Source organism: Macaca thibetana, chromosome 12 (assembly GCF_024542745.1).
Source record: "Macaca thibetana thibetana isolate TM-01 chromosome 12, ASM2454274v1, whole genome shotgun sequence".
NCBI classification, from domain to species: Eukaryota; Metazoa; Chordata; class Mammalia; order Primates; family Cercopithecidae; genus Macaca; species Macaca thibetana.
In genome coordinates this window covers 32,559,283-32,578,572 of record NC_065589.1, presented here as the reverse complement: position 1 = coordinate 32,578,572, position 19,290 = coordinate 32,559,283, and the positions used below count along the sequence as shown (strand labels likewise).

At 36.8% G+C, this 19,290-nt stretch overlaps 1 protein-coding gene across 6 annotated transcripts in view; it reads right to left on the bottom strand.

Annotated features, from left to right (window-relative positions):
* KANSL1L (KAT8 regulatory NSL complex subunit 1 like) overlaps positions 1-18,835 on the bottom strand; it is a 139,078-nt gene extending 120,243 nt beyond the window's left edge. Inside the window, exons 1-2 of one of the 6 annotated variants that reach the window (XM_050751405.1) lie at positions 18,650-18,835; positions 837-1,953 (exon numbers count right to left, since the gene is read on the bottom strand). In XM_050751405.1, coding sequence (XP_050607362.1) covers positions 837-1,924 — 1,088 coding nt within the window. In that variant the 5' untranslated portion in view covers positions 1,925-1,953; positions 18,650-18,835. The other 5 variants (XM_050751407.1, XM_050751410.1, XM_050751409.1 and 2 more) reach the window with 5 other exon arrangements.
* Positions 18,836-19,290: the final 455 nt, after the last annotated feature.

The window sequence follows — 19,290 nt, the reverse complement described above, 5'->3', positions numbered from 1 at the left end:
TTTTGTTTTAGTTATACTAAGCTAGCAAAAACTGAGTTGGTAAAGGCCAGTTCTGAAAGCTGTAAGTATAACGAGTAGACAGTTAAGGAAAAAAAGTAGTAAGTCAACACACATGTGCTCTCAACTGATACGCTCCCAAAGACAATGAGGGCTCCGTATGTACAGACTAAGATTTTTTAGTTAGATACACATATTAACTAGATCACTTAAACAAAGATTAGGCCTTGTCCACAGACTATTCTATTCAAGAATAGAAAAAATGCCTATTTATAGCTCAATAATTTCATTATTCCCGTATGGGTTTTTCCTAGTTTGGTAAATTTATTTTTAAATAGTATTTATATACTCACACACAATAATTTAACAAATAAAACATTTTAAAAATTCACTGAAAGTTTTGTAACATAAAAGATTATGGTGGCTGGGTGTGGTGGCTCACACCTGTAATCCCAGCACTTTGGGAGGCTGAGGCGGGTGGATCACAAGGTCAGGAGTTCGAGACCAGTCTGACCAACATGGTGAAACCCTGTCTCTACTAAAACTACAAAAATTAGCTGGGTGTGGTGGCACACACCTGTAACCCCAGCTACTCAGGAGGCTAAAGCAGGAGAATTGTTTGCACTTGGGAGGCGGAGGTTGCAGTGAGCAGGATTGCACCAGTACACTCCAGCCTGGGTGACGGAGCGAGACTCCATCTCAAAAATAAAAATTAAAAAAAAAAAAGAGTATAGCATCAAGATTTTAGAAAATCCATTTCTTGTCAATGTACCTGGAAACTAAGATAATTGCTGCTATATACGGAATAGAAAATAGTCTAATAATAATTTTGCACTTACACTGCCATATTTTTTCTAAGGGTATATTCATCCAAATCGTCATCAGAGCTGCTATCAGTTGCATCGGAATCCAAACCCTCTTCAACATGAGACAACAGCCCTGTAGCAGACAACGCAAATCTTTGGATTTCCGCAGCTGTACACCGTGCAAAGCCATTTTTTGCATCATCCCACAATTTATTCTCTGCAGTCAATGTGTTAACTTCTGGCTTAATTTCAGTGCATTTAGGTAAACTGTTACTCAAAATTGTGGTAGGTTCATGAAACATCTTCATTTTGGGGAGTTGGTGTTTCATAGACAATTTCATCTGCTGACCATAGTGCTTAACAACATGCTTTGCCAGGAGCATCTGCAAATGTTTCTGAGTTCTTCTAGCCTGGCTAAGTAAAATTTTCTGTTTGCTTACACAATGAAGTAAACGAGCATTTACTTCCTCCTCTTTTTCAGCAGCTGAAGAACTAATAGACACATTTGAGTGGCCAGCTACAATTTTCTTTTGAGCACAGTGCAATAAACCCTTTTTAATCTCAGCATCAGTAACTTTATCCAAAAGTGCATTCTCTTGATACCATTTACAGTTTTGTAGTTGTACTTTATCTACATTAGTGTCTTTGGTTATATTTGAATCCAAAATAATTTGTACATCTTTCATGCACTGGCTCGTGGTATCTAATAAAGGTTCCTTTTTGATGAACTCTTCAGAATGAGAAAGACAGATTTTACCGAGCTGAATGTTGCTGCCATTATACAGTATGTTTTTCAGCTTATTGCAACTGGGCTCCCCTAATTTCTTTTGTTTATAATTCTCATTGTATTTATTTAATGTAGAATTAGATCTCATTAAAAAAACAGTCTGGTAATGTTTTGAAGACTGAGGGGAGCCAAAATGTTTTAAATTCACAAAATTAGTATTAAGAGTAGATTCGGGAGTTGGAAATCCAAGCATCTGAGAAAAGGTGTCTCCCTTTAGCTTTTCATCTCCAGTTCTTGGACTTTCCACGTAGAGCATCTTGTCAGACTCCATGGTACTTGGCAAAGATGAAAAGCCGATACCCTTTGCTGTTGCCTCCCTCAGAGCTGGGGTCATGGCGATTCCTGTAGATAAGTAATGGAAACCTACAATAATGTAAAAATAAATGGTCAAATATCTAGAAAAAAATTTTATGCTTATACTTTTTTCTAAGGGCAACATGTTCGATATTTCTGATTAAAACATGAAGGAACAAAACTCCCCCTTCATCTCCCAAGTCCCAACATTATTTCAACAAAGCTTGCGATTCTTCCCTCTGACTGGGGGCCTAATAGCTAAAGCTCCAATTAAAGTTACACATTGCTAGTACACAATAGGTGTTCAACAAATATTTGTGGATGTAATTACATCTCAGAATTCCATTTTTTTACATTTAGTTACAGTCCAAAGAAAAAATATTCCAGCCTAGAATCTGATAATAACAATTGAAAATGTGACTCAATTGCGCACTTTCAGTCAAAAATACGAATTACTTATCTTTATAAAATATAATAAATTGCTCTAAAGTTCTATTCCTGAATTTAATCATCACAGCCTGAACGGTATTAATAACAAGAATTAAAATATAATAAATAATGCGTAAGAAGACCTAAGTGAGGCCGGATGTGGTAGCTCACACCTGTAATCCCAGCACTTTGGGAGGCCGAGGTGGGCGGATCACCTGAGATCAGGAGTTGGAGTTTACCACGGCCAACGTGGCAAAACTCTGTCTCTACTAAAAATATAAAAATTAGCCAGGCATGGTGGTGGGCAACTGTAATCCCAGCTACTTGGGAGGCTGAGGCAGGAGAATCGCTTGAACCCGGGAGGCAGAGGTTGAAGTGAGCAGAGATCACGCCAATGCACTCCAGCCTGTGCAACAGAGTGAGACTCAAAAAAAAAAAAAAAAAAAGAAAAAAAAAAAAGACGACAACCTAAGTGAACAGAACTAAAAACATATAACTTCACAGCTGTTAAAAATATGTAATAGTAAAAACTTGCCTAATGCAATGTTTCCTCTAAAAATATCTGCAATTTTACCCTTTTCACAAATGAATATGCACCAGAAGGCATTACTCCTGCCTAGAATATAGTGGAGACAGTGTCATATAACCACTAAAGATTTATCCCATAATTAAACAAATTTCATTGCATATTATCAAAAGTATAAATCCATATACTGATTCACAGAAAAAGGCAACCCAGTACCATTAAACATTATGAAGCCTGGTTAGTAAAATAATTGTACATCATCAACAATTATAACTTTTTAAAGATACCTAGTATTTTGTAACCTTGATATGCCATAATTTTTGTTTCAGCACATAACAGTTGATAGTCATTTAAATGGATACACTCTCACAGTTTCTGTCCCCAAGAGCTAGTTATAACTCTACTTCCTTTATTCCTACTTAAAAACACAAAACCAAAAGCTGATTCTTTACAAAGTCCAACAAAAATGATCAAGAAGAAAATAAAAGCACAACAATGTCTATGTAATAAAAAAAAAGGGTTATTAGCAAAATGACAGAGTAGGAGAAAATATTTGCAACATATATATCAGACAAGTATTAGTATCTAGATTATAGGAGGAATTCCTACAAATGAGCAAAAGATAGAGCAGTCAGGCACTTCACAGATGATGATATTCAAATGGTCACTAAACACAGACTTAATCATACTAGTAATCAGGGGAATATAGATTAACAAAACAAGAGCCCAGTTTTCCAATCACCAAACTGATACAGACTTTTTTTCTGAAAACATCACATACATATCATGAGATGTAAGACTTCTCATATCTATTGGGATCATAAATTGGTTCAGTAATTTGACCACAATGTAGAAAATGTGTTTGTCACAGGTACCAAAGAGTAATGTTCATAATGGCAAAACATCCTTTCAAAACAATCTAGATGCCTAACAATAACAAAATAGATTTTTAAAAATGTAACGGAATACTATATTGCAGTTAAAAAGGAATGACTTAAAGCATCAATACGGAAAGACCTTAAAAACAATATCAAGTTAAAAAGAAAAAAGAACACTGTAAAATATATATAGTATAGTACAATATAAATATAACACAAACACAAAACCTTACCATATATATGTATACATTCGTGTCTGTCTGCAAGAATAAAAAGTGAACCAGAAAAATATCTACCAAACTTGTAACAGTAGTTGCATCAAGTTAGGTTCTATAAAACAGAATTAAAAGTAATAGTTTAAGGGGATTTGCATTTTAACTACAAAATCTTACTACTTGAAGGGAAAAGACTAAATGCAAAATGAATAAATGTTAATAGTTGTTAATACTGAGTGAAAAAAATTATAGACTTTTTTTATGTATACACTTTATTGTATGTCTCAATGAGTTTTCCCCAAATTCAGTATGTCTCAAAATTTATACACTTTTATATAATGCCTCAAAAATAAGCAAATAGATTCCCATTTATCCTAAATGGAAAAAAAAAAAAAAAAGATTTTTTTTTTCAGTTTATACTCTTCTTTTATGGAAATAGAAAAACAATTCTAAAACAAGCTAGCATTAGGAAATTTCTTTCAAGATTCAAGTTGTTCCATGACCAACTCAAAGACCTATATCTTCTAATCAATAAACACCCATAATAGTATTTAGTGTCTACATTGTTCTCTGAGGCAAACTGCTTTAATCACAGTTCTTGCTGATGTTACAGCAATATTCAAAAGATACTAAACTTTATCTCCCACACCACACACCTGTCCCTCTCAAAAATCTGAACAGAGTACTATGAATATTAACAAACTAGCTAGCAGCAGGGACAGAGGTGAAATATCACAAGGCAGGAGAATTCATCTTAGTCCCTGGATAAAGATAGGGAAAAGCTAAATATAACAAGTAGAGAAATGAGGCTGGGTGCAATTGCTCATGCCTGTAATCTGAGCACTTTGGGAAGTCAAGGTGAAGGATTGCTTGAGTCCAGGAGTTCGAGACCAGCCTGGATGACATAGGGAGACCTCTTCTCTACAAATACTAAAAAATGTCCTAGGTGTGGTGACATGTGCCAGTGGTACCAGCTACTTGAGAGGCTAAGGCAGGAAGATCACTTGAGCCTGGACGTTGAAGCTGCAGTGAGCTGTGATTATACCACTGCCCTTCAGCCTGAGCAACAGAGCAAGACACTGTCTCAGAAAAAAAAAAAAAAAAAAAAGATACACATGGCTGGGCACAGTGGCTCATGCCTATAATCCCGGCACTTTGGGAGGCCAAAGAGGTGGATCATTTGAGCCCAGGACTTCAAGACCAACCTAGGCAATATGGTGAAATCCAGGCTCTACAAAAAAAAAAAAATAATGCCACTGCACTCCAGCTTGAGTGACAGAGCAAGACCCTGTCCAAAAAAAAAAAGCAGATTAGTATTTAAGAAATACAATTCGTAGCAAAAAGAGAAAGGGAAAAAATGCAAAGATTAAAAGTGGCTAAGGCCCATTTATGGTAGAGAACTAGAAAAAAACATACACACAAAATCTCTGGTGAGATTTCTAGGCCTTACTGGTAGGATAAGTAGCTTCCAAAATGACCTTAATAATCCCCACCCTCTTAGTATTCATGCCCTTGTTTAATCCTCTCCTAGAATAAGGACTGGATTTAGTGACTCACTTTTAATGAAAATGTAGCAGAGGTGATGAGATGACTTCTGAGATTAGGTTACAAAGAGACTGTGGCTTCCATCTGGCCACCCTCTCTTATTCAGGAAAGCCAGCTGCCATGTTATGAAGTGGAAAGACCAACGTGGTAAAGAAACGATGTCTTCAACGAACATATAGCAAAGAATCTGAAGCCTGCTAACAGCAATGTGAGTGATCTGAGAAACAGATCCTTCCCAGTAATGCCTTGAGATGACTGTTGCTCTAGCCAATACCTTGATTAACAACAGCCTTATGGAGACCTTGAGCCAGAGGCACCCAGCTAAGCTTACATGCCTAGATTCTCAACCCACAGAAATTATGAAATAGTATGTAATTTAAGCCACTAAATTTGGGGGTAACATATTACACAGTAATAAATAATGAATACACTTGGATATGAAGACTTTTAAGCTCTGGTCTATGAAAGACCTGGATATATCATAGCTCTTATTCTGCGATTTCCAAACCTAGCCTAAAAAAGTCTCTCTACTTTGCAACCAAAAGAAACTAATGAAAATAGCTATGTCTCCTATAAATAAAAAAGATTAAATTATGTTCAGTATAGCTTTAGCATAAAATATAAGTAGATTTCTTCCAATTATTTAAATTATCTAGATATATAATCATTTTATATAACAATGTTTCCCAACTGAATATTCCAAACTACCACTTCTGATGACCTTCATATTATATAAACAACTACACTTACCACTAACACTTCTAAGCTCTTCAAAGGCTTAGATTTTTGATCAGTTTTATTAACTACTGTATCCTCAACATGCAAATCTATCTGACACACAGAAGATGCCCAACAAATACCTGGTGAGAAAATGAGTGGTTGCCAGTATATTTAAAATCCAAAGTTGTCCTTACTATAGCCTACAAAATTGGTATTATCAGGTTCCTGACTACTTTGCCTTCTACAACTCTTTCCATGAATTACTACACTCCAGAAACACTGGCCTCTATACTATATTTGAAACACACCAAGCAAGTCTCTGACACAGGGACTTTGTGTTTGCTATTCTCTCAGCCTGAAAATTTTTTTTACAAATAAGATGGCTGGCTCCCTCACTTCATTTGTTTCTCTTCTAAGGTCACCTCATTAGAGTCCTTCACTGACCAATATATTTAAAATAGCTTCAGCCTCTTGGTTCATGATTCTCCATTCCCTTACACTGCTTTATTGCTCTTCATAGCTACCTGACATTATATTACATTCTAGGAAAGAATGTAGTTTAAGTGCAAGAACTCAATGTTCTAATCTCCAGCACTAGAATGATGTCTGGCACACAGTAATTATCATGTATTTCTTGACTAAATTCATAAATGAATTGATCATGATATTTAAAGGCATTTCAATGGATTCTGGTACTCACAAGTAGTAACAACACCTATTTCAATTACTATTTTTTAAATGTACAAAACAAAAATATATAGAAAGGATACTATGTTCAAGTATGGCTTATTTCATGAATACAAGACTGGTTCAACATTAAAGAAAACAATAGGCTGGGCACGGTGGCTCACGCCTGTAATCCCAGCACTTTGGAAGGCCGAGGCAGGCGGATCACAAGGTCAGGAGATCGAGACCATCCTGGCTAACACAGTGAAACCCCATCTCTACTAAAAGTACAAAAAATTAGCCAGGTGTGGTGGCAGGCACCAGTAGTCCCAGCTACTCAGGAGGCTGAGGCAGGAGAATGGCGTGAACCCGGGAGGCAGAGCTTGCAGTGAGCCGAGATCTCACCACTGCACTCCAGCCTGGGCAACAGAGCAAGACTCTGTCTCAAAAAATAAAAATAAAAAAAAGAAAACAAAACAAAACAAAACAATAACTAAAACTCATCATATCAAAAGACTAAAGAGAAACCATATGATATGATGTCAATAAATGGAGAAAAAGCATTTGACAAAATTCAATATTCATTCATGAGAAAAACTCAGCAAATTAGCAAGGAGAGGGAATTTCTTTAATCTGATAAAAAGCATCTACACAAATGCCTATAGCTCATCTCATAATTAATGGTGAAAGACTGAATGTTTCTGCCGTAAGACTGGGAATGAGGCAAGGTAGACATTTCTCACCACTCATATTCAATGTTGTAGTGGAAGACCTAGTTAGTACCGTAGGGCAAGAAAAAAAAGAAATAAAAAGCATACAGATTATAAAGTAAGTAAAATCATCTCTATTCACAGATGACATGATTTTCTACATAGAAAATCCCAAGGAATCAAACTCCTCGATTAATTAATTTAATAAGGCAGCAAACGTAAGGTCGACATACAAAACTCATTTATATTTCTATATGCTAGAAATGAAAAACTAGAAATAGAAATTTTTAAACAGTCATAATTCTAACACCTGCAAAAATGCTTTGGTATAAATCTAAATAAAAGATGATGCACATGAACTTTATACTGAAAAATACAAAACACCCATAAAAATATCAAGACCTAAATAGTGCATTACACTATGTTCACAGATAAAACTATTCAATATTGTTATGATGCGAATTCTCCTCAAACTGATTTACAAGTTTAGGCACAAAATCTTGGCAGGACATTTTGCTGATATCTACAAGCTAATTCAAAGATTTATATGAAAGTTAAAGGAACCAGAATAGCCAAAACAAATTGGAAAAGAACAAAGTTGAGGGATTCACACTACTTCCCAATTTATAGTAGCCAAGACAGTGTGGCATTAGCAAAAGGATAAACACACAAATGGAAAGAACAGAGCTCAGGAACAGACCCACGCACATATGGCCTTTTTTTTTTTTTTCTTTTGAGACTGTCGCCCAGGCTGGAGTGCAATGGAGTGATCTCGGCTTGCTGCAACCTCTGCCTCACAGGTTCAAGTGATTCTCCCGCCTTAGCCTCCCGAGTAGCTGGGATTACAGGTAGCCGCCATCATGCCCGGCTAATTTTTGTATTTTTGTAGAGATGGGGTTGCACTATATTGGCCAGGCTGGTCTTAAACTCCTGACCTCAGGTGATCCGCCCACCTCAGCCTCCCAAAGTGCTGGGATTACAGGCATGAGCCACTGCGCCTGGCCTGATTATTTTGACAAAGATACCAAGGCAATTAAATGTAGAAAGCCTTGTTTCTTAAATCGTATCACTCTAGACTAACTGGACATCCATAGGCAAAAAAAAAAAAAAAAAAAAAAGGGGAACCTGAATACATATTTCTACCTTATATAAAAATGGTCAGACCTATTGGCCAGGCGCGGTGGCTCACGCCTGTAATCCCAGCACTCTGGGAGGCCGAGCAGCCGGATCACGAGGTCAGGAGATCAAGACCATCCTGGTTAACACAGTGAAACCCCATCTCTACTAAAAAAATACAAAAAATTAGCTGGGCGTAGTGGCGGGCGCCTGTAGTCCCAGCTACAGGAGGCTGAGGCGGGAGAATGGCGTGAACCCGGGAGGCGGAGCTTGCAGTGAGCGGAGATCGTGGTACTGGACTCCAGCATGGTCGACAGAGCCAGACTCCGTACAACTTCTAGGAAAAAAAATTAGAAAAAATGTTTGTGACACTGCTTTAGGCAAAGATTTTTTTAGATATGATACCAAAAGCATTATTCACAAAACGCTGCTAAATTGGACTTCCTAAAAATTAAATACTAAACTTTTAAAAATAATTATTTAAAATAGTACTGCTGGGAACCTCTGACATATATATTCAGAAGATAATGTGTTCAAGAGTTAGTAGAAATCAGATGTGCATATTACTGAAAGTCACTGAGTTTATCATTCAGATTAATGCTGAATGGTGGTTTTGACCATGATATAGTTTTAAATTTTATTTTTTTTAGGTATTATTTCATTTATACAGATAGACAATTTGTTAAAGGCAAAATGAGTAAGGAGGAATACTGATTTGAAAAGCATAACAATTCTTTTAAAAAATTTGTTTTAATTTTTGTGGGTACAAAGAAGGTGTATATATTTATGGGGTAGACGATGAGTGTGCATGGTGGCTCACGCCTGTGATCCTAGTATGGTGGGAGGCCAAAGCGGGAGGATCACTTGAGCCCAGGAGTTTGAGACCAGCCTGCGTAATATGGTGAGACCCTGTCTCTATTTTTAAAAACATATATACACATATATTTTTATCTAAGACTAATTGGATATATCCAATAGATATGAAGAATTGGTGTTCATATCCAAGTGTATTCATTATTTATTACTGTGTAATATATTACCCCCAAATTCAGTGCCTCAGGTATATATATTTATATATATAAAAAAATAAAAATTTAAAAATTAAATTCAAGACAGAGTCAACAACGTTTGACAAACACTTAACAGGAATTAAGGGAAAGGAAGGAATCAAGGATGACTCCTAGGTTTTTGGCTTGAGCACTGGGTGGTCAGGTCAGTGGTGCTATTTTCTGAAAGGGGGCGGACTCAGGGAGAAAGAAAGTTGAAGAAGAAAAACATAAAAATTTCTGTTTTGGATATGTTACTTTTTAAGTGTCTATTAAACATTCAAGTGGAAACAGCTATAAAAACAAGTCTGGAGTTCAAGCAAGAATTCATAATTAGAGAGATTATTTTGCAGAGTCACTGGCATATAAATAGTATTTACCCTAGGGAGTGGGTATAAACAAAGAAGAGAAAGGAGCCCAGGACAAAACGTGGGGGTTTACTAACATTTACTTGAGCAAAGGAAGAGGAGCTATAAAAGAGGAAGAGCCCTAAAAGAAAACTGAAAAGATCATCAGTGAGATAGGAAGAAATCCAGAAGTGTATGAAATCAAGATACCAACGTGTTTAGAAGTGTATAACATGGTTGGTTCTGTCAAATGCTAAAGAGGTCAAGCAAGGTGAAGACGGCAAGGCCAATATTACTTTTTAAGGAATGTATTGAGAAGTCTTGCTTTTAAAAAGTTACATATTAACTAAATATCCAACTCCAGCAGCCTCTAGCCATTCTATCCTATCTAAGTGGAGGAAAAACTAAGAAGCAGGAGTGAAGTTCACAGCCCAGGGCACAAGCTCACTGAAAGACAGACTTTACCACTGGCATACAGAACATCTTTTCTACCCTTACATCTTATTAAAAGCCTATTTACTAGAGTTCTTTTTACTCAGCACATCATGTTCAGCTTTCAAGAGAAAACTACAAGGCATACTAAAAGGCAAACAACATAGTTTGAAGAAAAAGCAAGCATCAGAACCAGATTAGATATGGCAGGGATGTTGGAATTACCAGACCAAGAATTTAAGACAACTATGATTAATATGCTAAGGCCTCTAATGGAAAAAAAAAGCCAACATGCAACAAATGACAGGTAATGTAAGAAGAGAGATGGAAATTCTAAAACAATAAAAATGAAATGCTAGAAATCAAAAACACTGCAACAGAAATAATGCCTTTGATGGACTTAGTAGTAGACTGAATGTGGTGGAAGAAAGAAGCACTAAGCTTGAAGAGATGAAACCTCCAAAACTAAAAAGGGAATAGAACAAAGATGGCAGGGGGTTTGGAGAAGAAGAGAATATCCAACCAAGAACTGTGGGACAATTACAAATGGTGTAACATATGCATAATGGGAATACCAGAAGAAGAGAAAAAGAAAAGAAAAAAAATACTTGAAACAATAATGACTAAGAATTTCTCCAAATTAATGTCAGACACCAAACCACATATCCAGAAAGCTCAGAGAACACCAAACTATCACTTAATAAATGAAGCACTATATAAAATTGTATTACCTGAAATTTATATACAAAAGTGTTCTTACAACAAATAGTCCATTTAAAAATGTTTACTAGAAATTACTTCATCACATATTTTCCCCAAATAGATCAAAAGCTACATGAAGGCAGGTGTTATGTGTTCACTCGTCATGGTATTCTAGAATAGTTTATGGCACATAGCAGGCTCATAATAAATATTTCTTGAATAAATACTACCCAAAATGGTAAAATTATTTTAAAGTTTCAGGGAAGAAGGTTCATGAGATATTTTATTGTGAAGGAGTCTCAAGGCAAAAAAATTAGGAAACATTAGTATAGAATGTAACTGTCCAATAGATATATGACGTGGTTACACATGTAATTTTAAACTTGCTACTACTAGACATATTTTTAAAAGAAACATGAAAAATTAAATTTAATTTCATCCTATATATAAAATATCATATATCAACATGTAATCAATATATAAACATCTTGATATTTTCTATTCCTCTGTATTTGTGCCAAGCCTTATAACCAGGGATCAATTATCGACTGTTGTATTTCAGTCCCCCAATTTTTTGGCCAAATATATTGCTTAATATTTTCAGGCACCTATAGTATTCTAGGCTATACGGAAAGTTTATGGAAAATAAATCCTCGAATAGCTTTCTAAAAATCACCTTGATCTTCCTATAAATACTCAGTTTCTAATTATTTAGGTTTCCAATTACACACATAACTGGGCAGGAGTATTTGGATCCTTGCTAAATCTAAGAAATGTCTTTATGACTACCAAAATACTTCATTATATTACTCTAGGCACCACCATCATCTTTGATGATTATTTCTTTCATATACACCCAGGATACTTAGGCACAATAGGTCCCTTTTCTAAAAGAATTTAGTCTAATGATGCAGAACTTCAAAGAACCTAGAAGGAAGAAAACTGGAAAGAAGAATTAAACTTTTTGTCACAACACACAGAAACTAAAATACCAAGTTTACGGAATTTAAGAAGCAAAACTTAAGTTATGAAAATATATCAGTACTCTTTCAAAGAGAGCAACTAGATACATAATCTCGATTCTGTCAATAGGCAACAGTTCTAGATAATCCAAAAACCAATTATGTTTCTTGGGTATAAATTTTACTTTTATTTATTTATTTGAGATGGAGTCTCGCCACCTAGGCTGGAGTGCAATGGCACAATCTCAGCTCACTGCAACCTCCACCTCCTGGGTTCAAGTGATTCTCCTGCCCCAGCCTCCCAAGTAGCTGCGATTACAGATGCGTGCCACCATGTCCAGCTCATTTTTTTGTATCTTTAGTAGAGACGGGGTTTCACCATGTTGGCCAGGTTGGTCTCGAACCCTTGACCTCGTGATCCACCCGCCTTGGCTTCCCAAAGTGCTGGGATACTTTTATGTTTTTAGAACAGAATTTTCAACTTACATTCCAATTTCACTTAAGAAAAAAAAAAAGAAAACTTCCTTAGCACATCAGCAGCCCAGAAGTGTTATGGACGGCAAAACAAAACAAACAAAAACCAGTCTGTTATAAAACTGTTACAGATAGTCTATCAAGTAAATAATCCTCTAGTAAGCAATTCCAATCTCAGTGTATCTCTGTTTTTTTTTTTTTAGTGTCTTATTAAAAAACACCAGAGAGAATTTCAGTAAGACAAGACAAAGCTTATGTCTTTAAATAATAAATATTTTTAAAAACTAGAATCAATTTTTTTGGTTTTTGGTTAAATTTGTTATAAATAAAATTAATCTGATAAAAAACAAGGGGGGATTGTAAAGTTAAATCTATACCATCAATTCTAATTTTTAGACTACAATTTAATCAAAAGAACAATCACTGTTAATTAAGGCATTAGTTGCTATTGGTTGCTCTGAAATTATTATAAATAAAATTAAATTAATCTGATAAAAACAATGGATAGACTATAAAGTTAAATCTATACCAAAAATTCTAATTTTGGGTCTACAGTTTAATCCAAAAAACGTTCATTGTGAATCAAGGAAAGCATGAGTTACTATTAATTGTTCTGAAATTGTATTACAGTAGTCTCCCCTTATCAGCAGTTTCACTTCCATAGCTCCAGTAACCTGTGGTCAACTGCAATCCAAAAACAGGTGAATACAGTATAGTAAGATATTTTGAGAGTGAGCAAGAAGAGCACATTCACAAAACTTTTATGTATAGTTACAATTGTTCTACTACTGTTGTTGCTAATCTTTTACTATGCCTAACTTATAAATTAAACTGGATCATATGTATGTATGGTTAGAAAAAAATAAAGTATATATAGGGTTAAGTACTATCTGAGATTTCAGGTACCACTGGGGATCTGGAAACATATACCCCAAAAATAAAGATGGACTACTGTACTACAAATAAAAGATCTTGCCCTGTTGTCTCCAGACTTTCCATTAGGAGCTTAATCTATATTTTTAAAGATTTATCAACCATACATATTTATAAATTTTGTATTAATTAAATGCAATCTGATCCCTTGGACATCATAAAATACATTAAAGCCATCATCCTCAAAAGGTGCATGTACACAGTGAGATAATTACCAAGTCAATAGTTACTGAGTTGGTGTAGACAGTTAATAATCAGAGCTTTACAAATTAATACATAGGTCACATATTTCAAATACTTTTTGACAAACTTCCTAAAGAAAAATAAAAAATTCGCTAATCTAATCTCAACGCTCAGAGTTGAAACTGATAATCTATATAAGAACCACTCTTCCTCCTGAGAATGTACATTAAAGATTAAAGGCCAAATCTGAATTCCTATCCCCTAAAATATTGCTCCAGATTCTGATTTATATTCTAGAATGCATATATTCCATATATGCCATGGAAAGTACCCTATCCAAATCTGCCCCTGAACATTAAATTTATTCTTTTAACTGGAATCTGGATAATCCCAGCTCTCTTAAATGCACAGCAAAGAAACAAACAAGGAAAAAATATCAGAAAGACAGTAGATTTACACTTAATGCTACAATAAAGTGAAAAGACTGCCAACAGTATTTTGAGAGGGGGGAGAACCCTGAAGTAGGGTCAAATAATAAATTATTTCCACACTTGTGACCTAAATGTTTCATATAGCTAACCTAGGCTAATCACAGAAAGAAAGAAAGAGCAGAAAAAAGACAAATTCTTTTAGCAAAATATGAGAAGTTTTTAAACATTATCACTAGACTATAAGGGGACTGGAGGAGTGCAGTCGTGCCACTGCATTCCAGCCTGGGTGACAGAGAGACACTATCTCTACAAAAATTTAAAAATAAATAAAAAATACATGAGGATTCAAAGTTTCTGAATTGTAGCAGGGAAAAGTCCAATTAAACAAACAAACAAAAAAAGAATGACCTCACACTGGTACAATTTCATTCCTCAAAAATACAGGAATTAATGGAAGGTAGGAATACAAAATACAGTGTTGTTTTCAAGATTTCTTCATGCCACTTTATAGGAATTCTCAATTTACTGCAGAAAACATTGCAGTAATTGGCATGACTAGGATTCAGTCAGCTCAGTACTTTATATTCAATGATGTTTTATAAGCAAGAACTTCTTCCACTTCGAAAACTATGCCTAAAAAGGAATTCTCTTTGAAGACTAAAGGAATTTAATTAAAGATAAAGCCACTTGGGTGGCTACATAACACATCAAACAGATCATACTTCAAGCAGAATTATTACTTTTCACTTGTAAGTGCATGACTCATAGGAATATAAATGAAGTCATTTTTTTCTGTATCAATTTGGATCCAAAAATCTACATGTAGAAGTACACTATCACATTTACTCGGTCTATATACTTTGGCTTCAATTCAACTTCACATGAATAAACACTGATTAATGACCTACTGCCGAATAAAAAATTGTTTAAATAAAAATAACACACTTGAGAATTGTCTTGGACTGGAAACAAAGCCTCAATATTATATAAACAAAAGTTCATAAATATTTTTAAAATATTAACAAAGTCTCAATATTACTGAATTTTCACGTCCATATAGAAATGTTTCTAGGAACCTAAAAATAACATTAAGTATTTAAAATTTCCATTATGAATAGTCTTTGGATTTTTATTATAGACTATCTACTGGCAAGTTTAATAGTACCATTTTTATTAAATTTGCTGGGTGTTTGTTTATCCCACATGATTAGGGAATAAGGAGTACAATTCAGTGAAAAGTCCCTATAAAACAACATTTAAAAGAAAAAGAAAGGTAGAAATCTCCTGGAAATTATGTATCTTCCTTGCCTTTCTAAATGGAACATACTAAAAGTAATGTAAGATTGTATTTATGATTCAGGGTCATCATGATGTAAATTATTCCATTGAAGTACTATAATGCAGTATCAGCTTTAAGGATAGAGATACAAGAGATATGCTTTAAAATTAGTAAATTAGTTGCTAATTGCCCAATAACTGTCACTCCTGTTGCAAGCAGCCCCAATCTTTTGTTTGTATCTTGATGAACCCAATCAGTAAACAACCCTAAGCACAATTCTATACCTGAAGAAAGCAGCTCTCTGCCTCCTCCAACTACCATCTAATACTACATAGACAAAATAAGGGTATGGAGAGATTATTCGAATGCATGAAAAACATCATGAAAACAAGGATTATGTAGTATTTATAAGATTTATGTGGTAGATTAAAGGGCATAATGGATGCTATCGGCAATAATAGGTGAGCTACCAAGAACAATCTCAATAATAAAGGAACTTTAGACAGTAGGCATCGTTTTTTGCCAAATACAGTAAAAGCTACAAGTGAAACTACATTGATCAGTGTAACTTTATGTTCATTCCATAGCAGACAGATGAATGAGTAAAGGAAATGAAATAATCTAAGGTATCATGATAAATGGCATCAAAATTGGATGAATCTCTCTGATAATGCAGCAGCTGGGCTATGAGAAGTTAATTGACCTTTTAGTAGACAACTGTGATCAGATCACTGAGGCCTCACCTGAATGAAAAAGTAGTAAAAGTTATGAATCCAACAATAATAGTATACTACTAACAATGTACTAGTAAACTGAGTAAAACAAAAAGCAAAAGACAATTTCCTGATCTTCCACAGACAAAAAAGATAAATATTAACCAACTGGCAAGTATTTATTGAGCACCCACTAAGTGATCTGCAGCATGTCAAACATGAAATATATTTCTCTCTCTCAAGCACTTTACAATAAGTTAAAAAATAAAACAGATACATCACAGATTAGAGTGAAAAATTTTAAATGCAAATTAAAGCAAGGTTTTTAGTTTTAAAGCCTAATACTAGGTGATAAAGACATAATGGGAGGCACACGCAAACCACTAGATCAGTGTAAATCAATACAACATTCTGTAAAGTAATTTGGTGATGACACAAGAGCCTTAAAAAACACACATACAAACAAACAACAAAAACAGACTTTTGGGCCCAGTAATTCGTCTTCTACAAATCTAAGGGGGGGAAATTTCAAAGATTTATGTAAAAGGATATTGTCTGTAGTGAAATATACACTAGCAAAACCTGAAACATCTCACATATGTGCCAATAGAAAAAATTTAAATTACGATAGTTACCTGGTGAAATGTTAGGCAGCTATTAAAAATATTTTTTCAAAGAATATTTAATGATATGGGAATGAGTTAAATGCAAATACCATATGATCTCAGTTTTAGGAAAAATACACATATATGCATACAGAAATACTTAAAGTACAAAATATTTTTATTTTTCTTATTTGCACTCATATTTTCCAAGTTACTTTATAATAAATAATATTTAACAAAATAATCAATTGCTATTTGCAAATGCACATCACGAAACGAAATTAAAATGTAAATGTTAAAAGTCAATGTGAGAGAATTGGCCTGGATTAAGAAGTTTCACATAAAAAATTACTCCAGACAGTTTGCGGGAGAGAATAATCTATGTAGATTAAAACCATGAGGAAATGGTTGCAGATGCTGACACTGATCTGAATAAGTAGGTGGAAACTGAGGGAGAACCAAAGATAACAGCTACAACAGATTTTAAAGATAATCAAATATATTCTATTTCATGACTAATTCATTAATTTCCCCAACATGCGGGCTTTTAAAAAAAATGGAGTTCTGTTATAAAAATAACACTACTTAGCAATTGGTAGAGATTAGGAATCACTTTTCCTAACCCAAGGGATTTCTTCTTTCTTACAATCTCTTAAGACAGAAACCATACTATGAAACTTTACAAAAAGGAAACAAATTTGACATCAGAGAGGTGACTAACCCAAAGAAATGGCTACTTATTAAGAACGGGAAAGGCAGAGACCACTCACTACTAAGCCTCTTTCTCAATACTGAATTATTTTTAGAGACACTTTTTCCTAGTCAGAAATTGGCAGTTTTGTCTGCAGTGCTCACAAACATTTCACTTGGGTTTTGTGGCTAACAAACCTGCCTCATCCAGCAATATTTAAAAATATTACTGACCCAAACTCAGATTAAGTTAAGCAAACTGGCTAAAGACGAAGGAAGTTTGTTTCTTAAACCTCGCCAGAACGTGACTGTCCTGAAGTTTGGGGAATCAAAAACGCAATGTGCTTACCACAGTTCAAACAAATAAACAAACAAACAAAAACGGACTCTCCCAGAGTAAGAAAACATTACGAGAACGTCCATCCAGTGCCTGCCCTCCCGGCTGCAAAGCCAGGCTCTTTCTTTTCCTGCGGTTTCTGAAACGGCCAGGATACCGCCTGGTATTTCTTGCTACCAAACACCACGCAGTCTCACTTTTTCCAGCAAGACCGGTCCCTTCCTCAGCACACCGAAGTGACACAAACTTGGAAGCACCATCCCTCAATAATGCGCTAGATTCTGCTCGATCCCATCTAACTCTAAAGCCCAAATCTACGTTTTCCTGAAAGTGTGAAATAAATAAAACAGGGGTCTCATCAAATCCAGTCTGCTCCGCCTCACAGCTGCCTCAAAAGAACCGTCGCCACACCCGCAATGGGTGAGGCTCAGCGGAAGAGGCAAGAGGCGGGTCCAGGAAACCACGTGTTCTGCCTTCTGCGCACGCGCCAGCCAAAACAAAAGGGAGGTCTGCCAAGCCCCACCCCCCACGTGACCGCCGTCTAGGTCCGCCCCCACCCCTCCCTAGACCCCTTCCCTCCCCAGCTGCCAAGGCTGTTAGGTTTAGCCGTTTAAATTTGGCTGCGGTCGGACCCCTGCCCTAGAGCGCAATCCCGTGCCGAGACCAGAGTCCAGCAGCCCAGAGGATTCGGGGGGCGAAGGGGCTGCCGGTCGGTCGCCTGACCCGCAAGTCCACCCGGCAGTCTTCTCCCCTCCCCGCGCTGCCGCCTTCCCCAAGAGGGGAGAACCACCCCCGTCATCCCGCCGCTGAGACGCCGGCCACTCGCCTGCTGGGGCGCCCTGGCTCCCCTCCGCCGCCGCACCTTCGGTCCGGCCGTGGTGGGGGCTGCTGAGGTGATCTCTAGCTGCCCGCCCGCCTCCCCCACCCGGGGCGCCGCTGTCTCGTCTCCAGAGCGCGCCCCGCTCCCGCCCCGGCCGCCGCCGCCGCCGCGGTTTAACAGTCCGCCCGCTGCCCGCAGCTCCGTGCGGCTCGGGGGGACGGAACCCCGCCGCGGTCTGGGAGCAGTGGGCGGGGCCCGGCGCCGGCCAATGGCAACGGGGGAGGGGCAGCACCATGCAAATGAAGCGGGTGGCGGGGAAACCCCGGCAGGGGGCGGGGCCTGCGGAAGCGGCTCGGAGTGTTCTGGAAGTGGCAGGAGCACAACGCCCTTAACTCTGCTGCAGGGCTTACCTCGGCTCTCTCGGGGCGGGTTCCACGCAGCTCCCGCTTCCTCCTTTCTCTTTCCCAGTGCCAGCCCGGGGGAAGGGGAAAAAAAAAAAACACGGCCGGCAGACTTTCCACCCCTGCTTTGCTATTTTTGTACCTCCGTGACAGGAAAACAAAATGCTGAGGAAAAATCAGTCGACTTCACTCCCTGCCGCCCGCGCAGGGGCCTCGACTACACTTGGCGTCCGCGGCTTTCGCCCG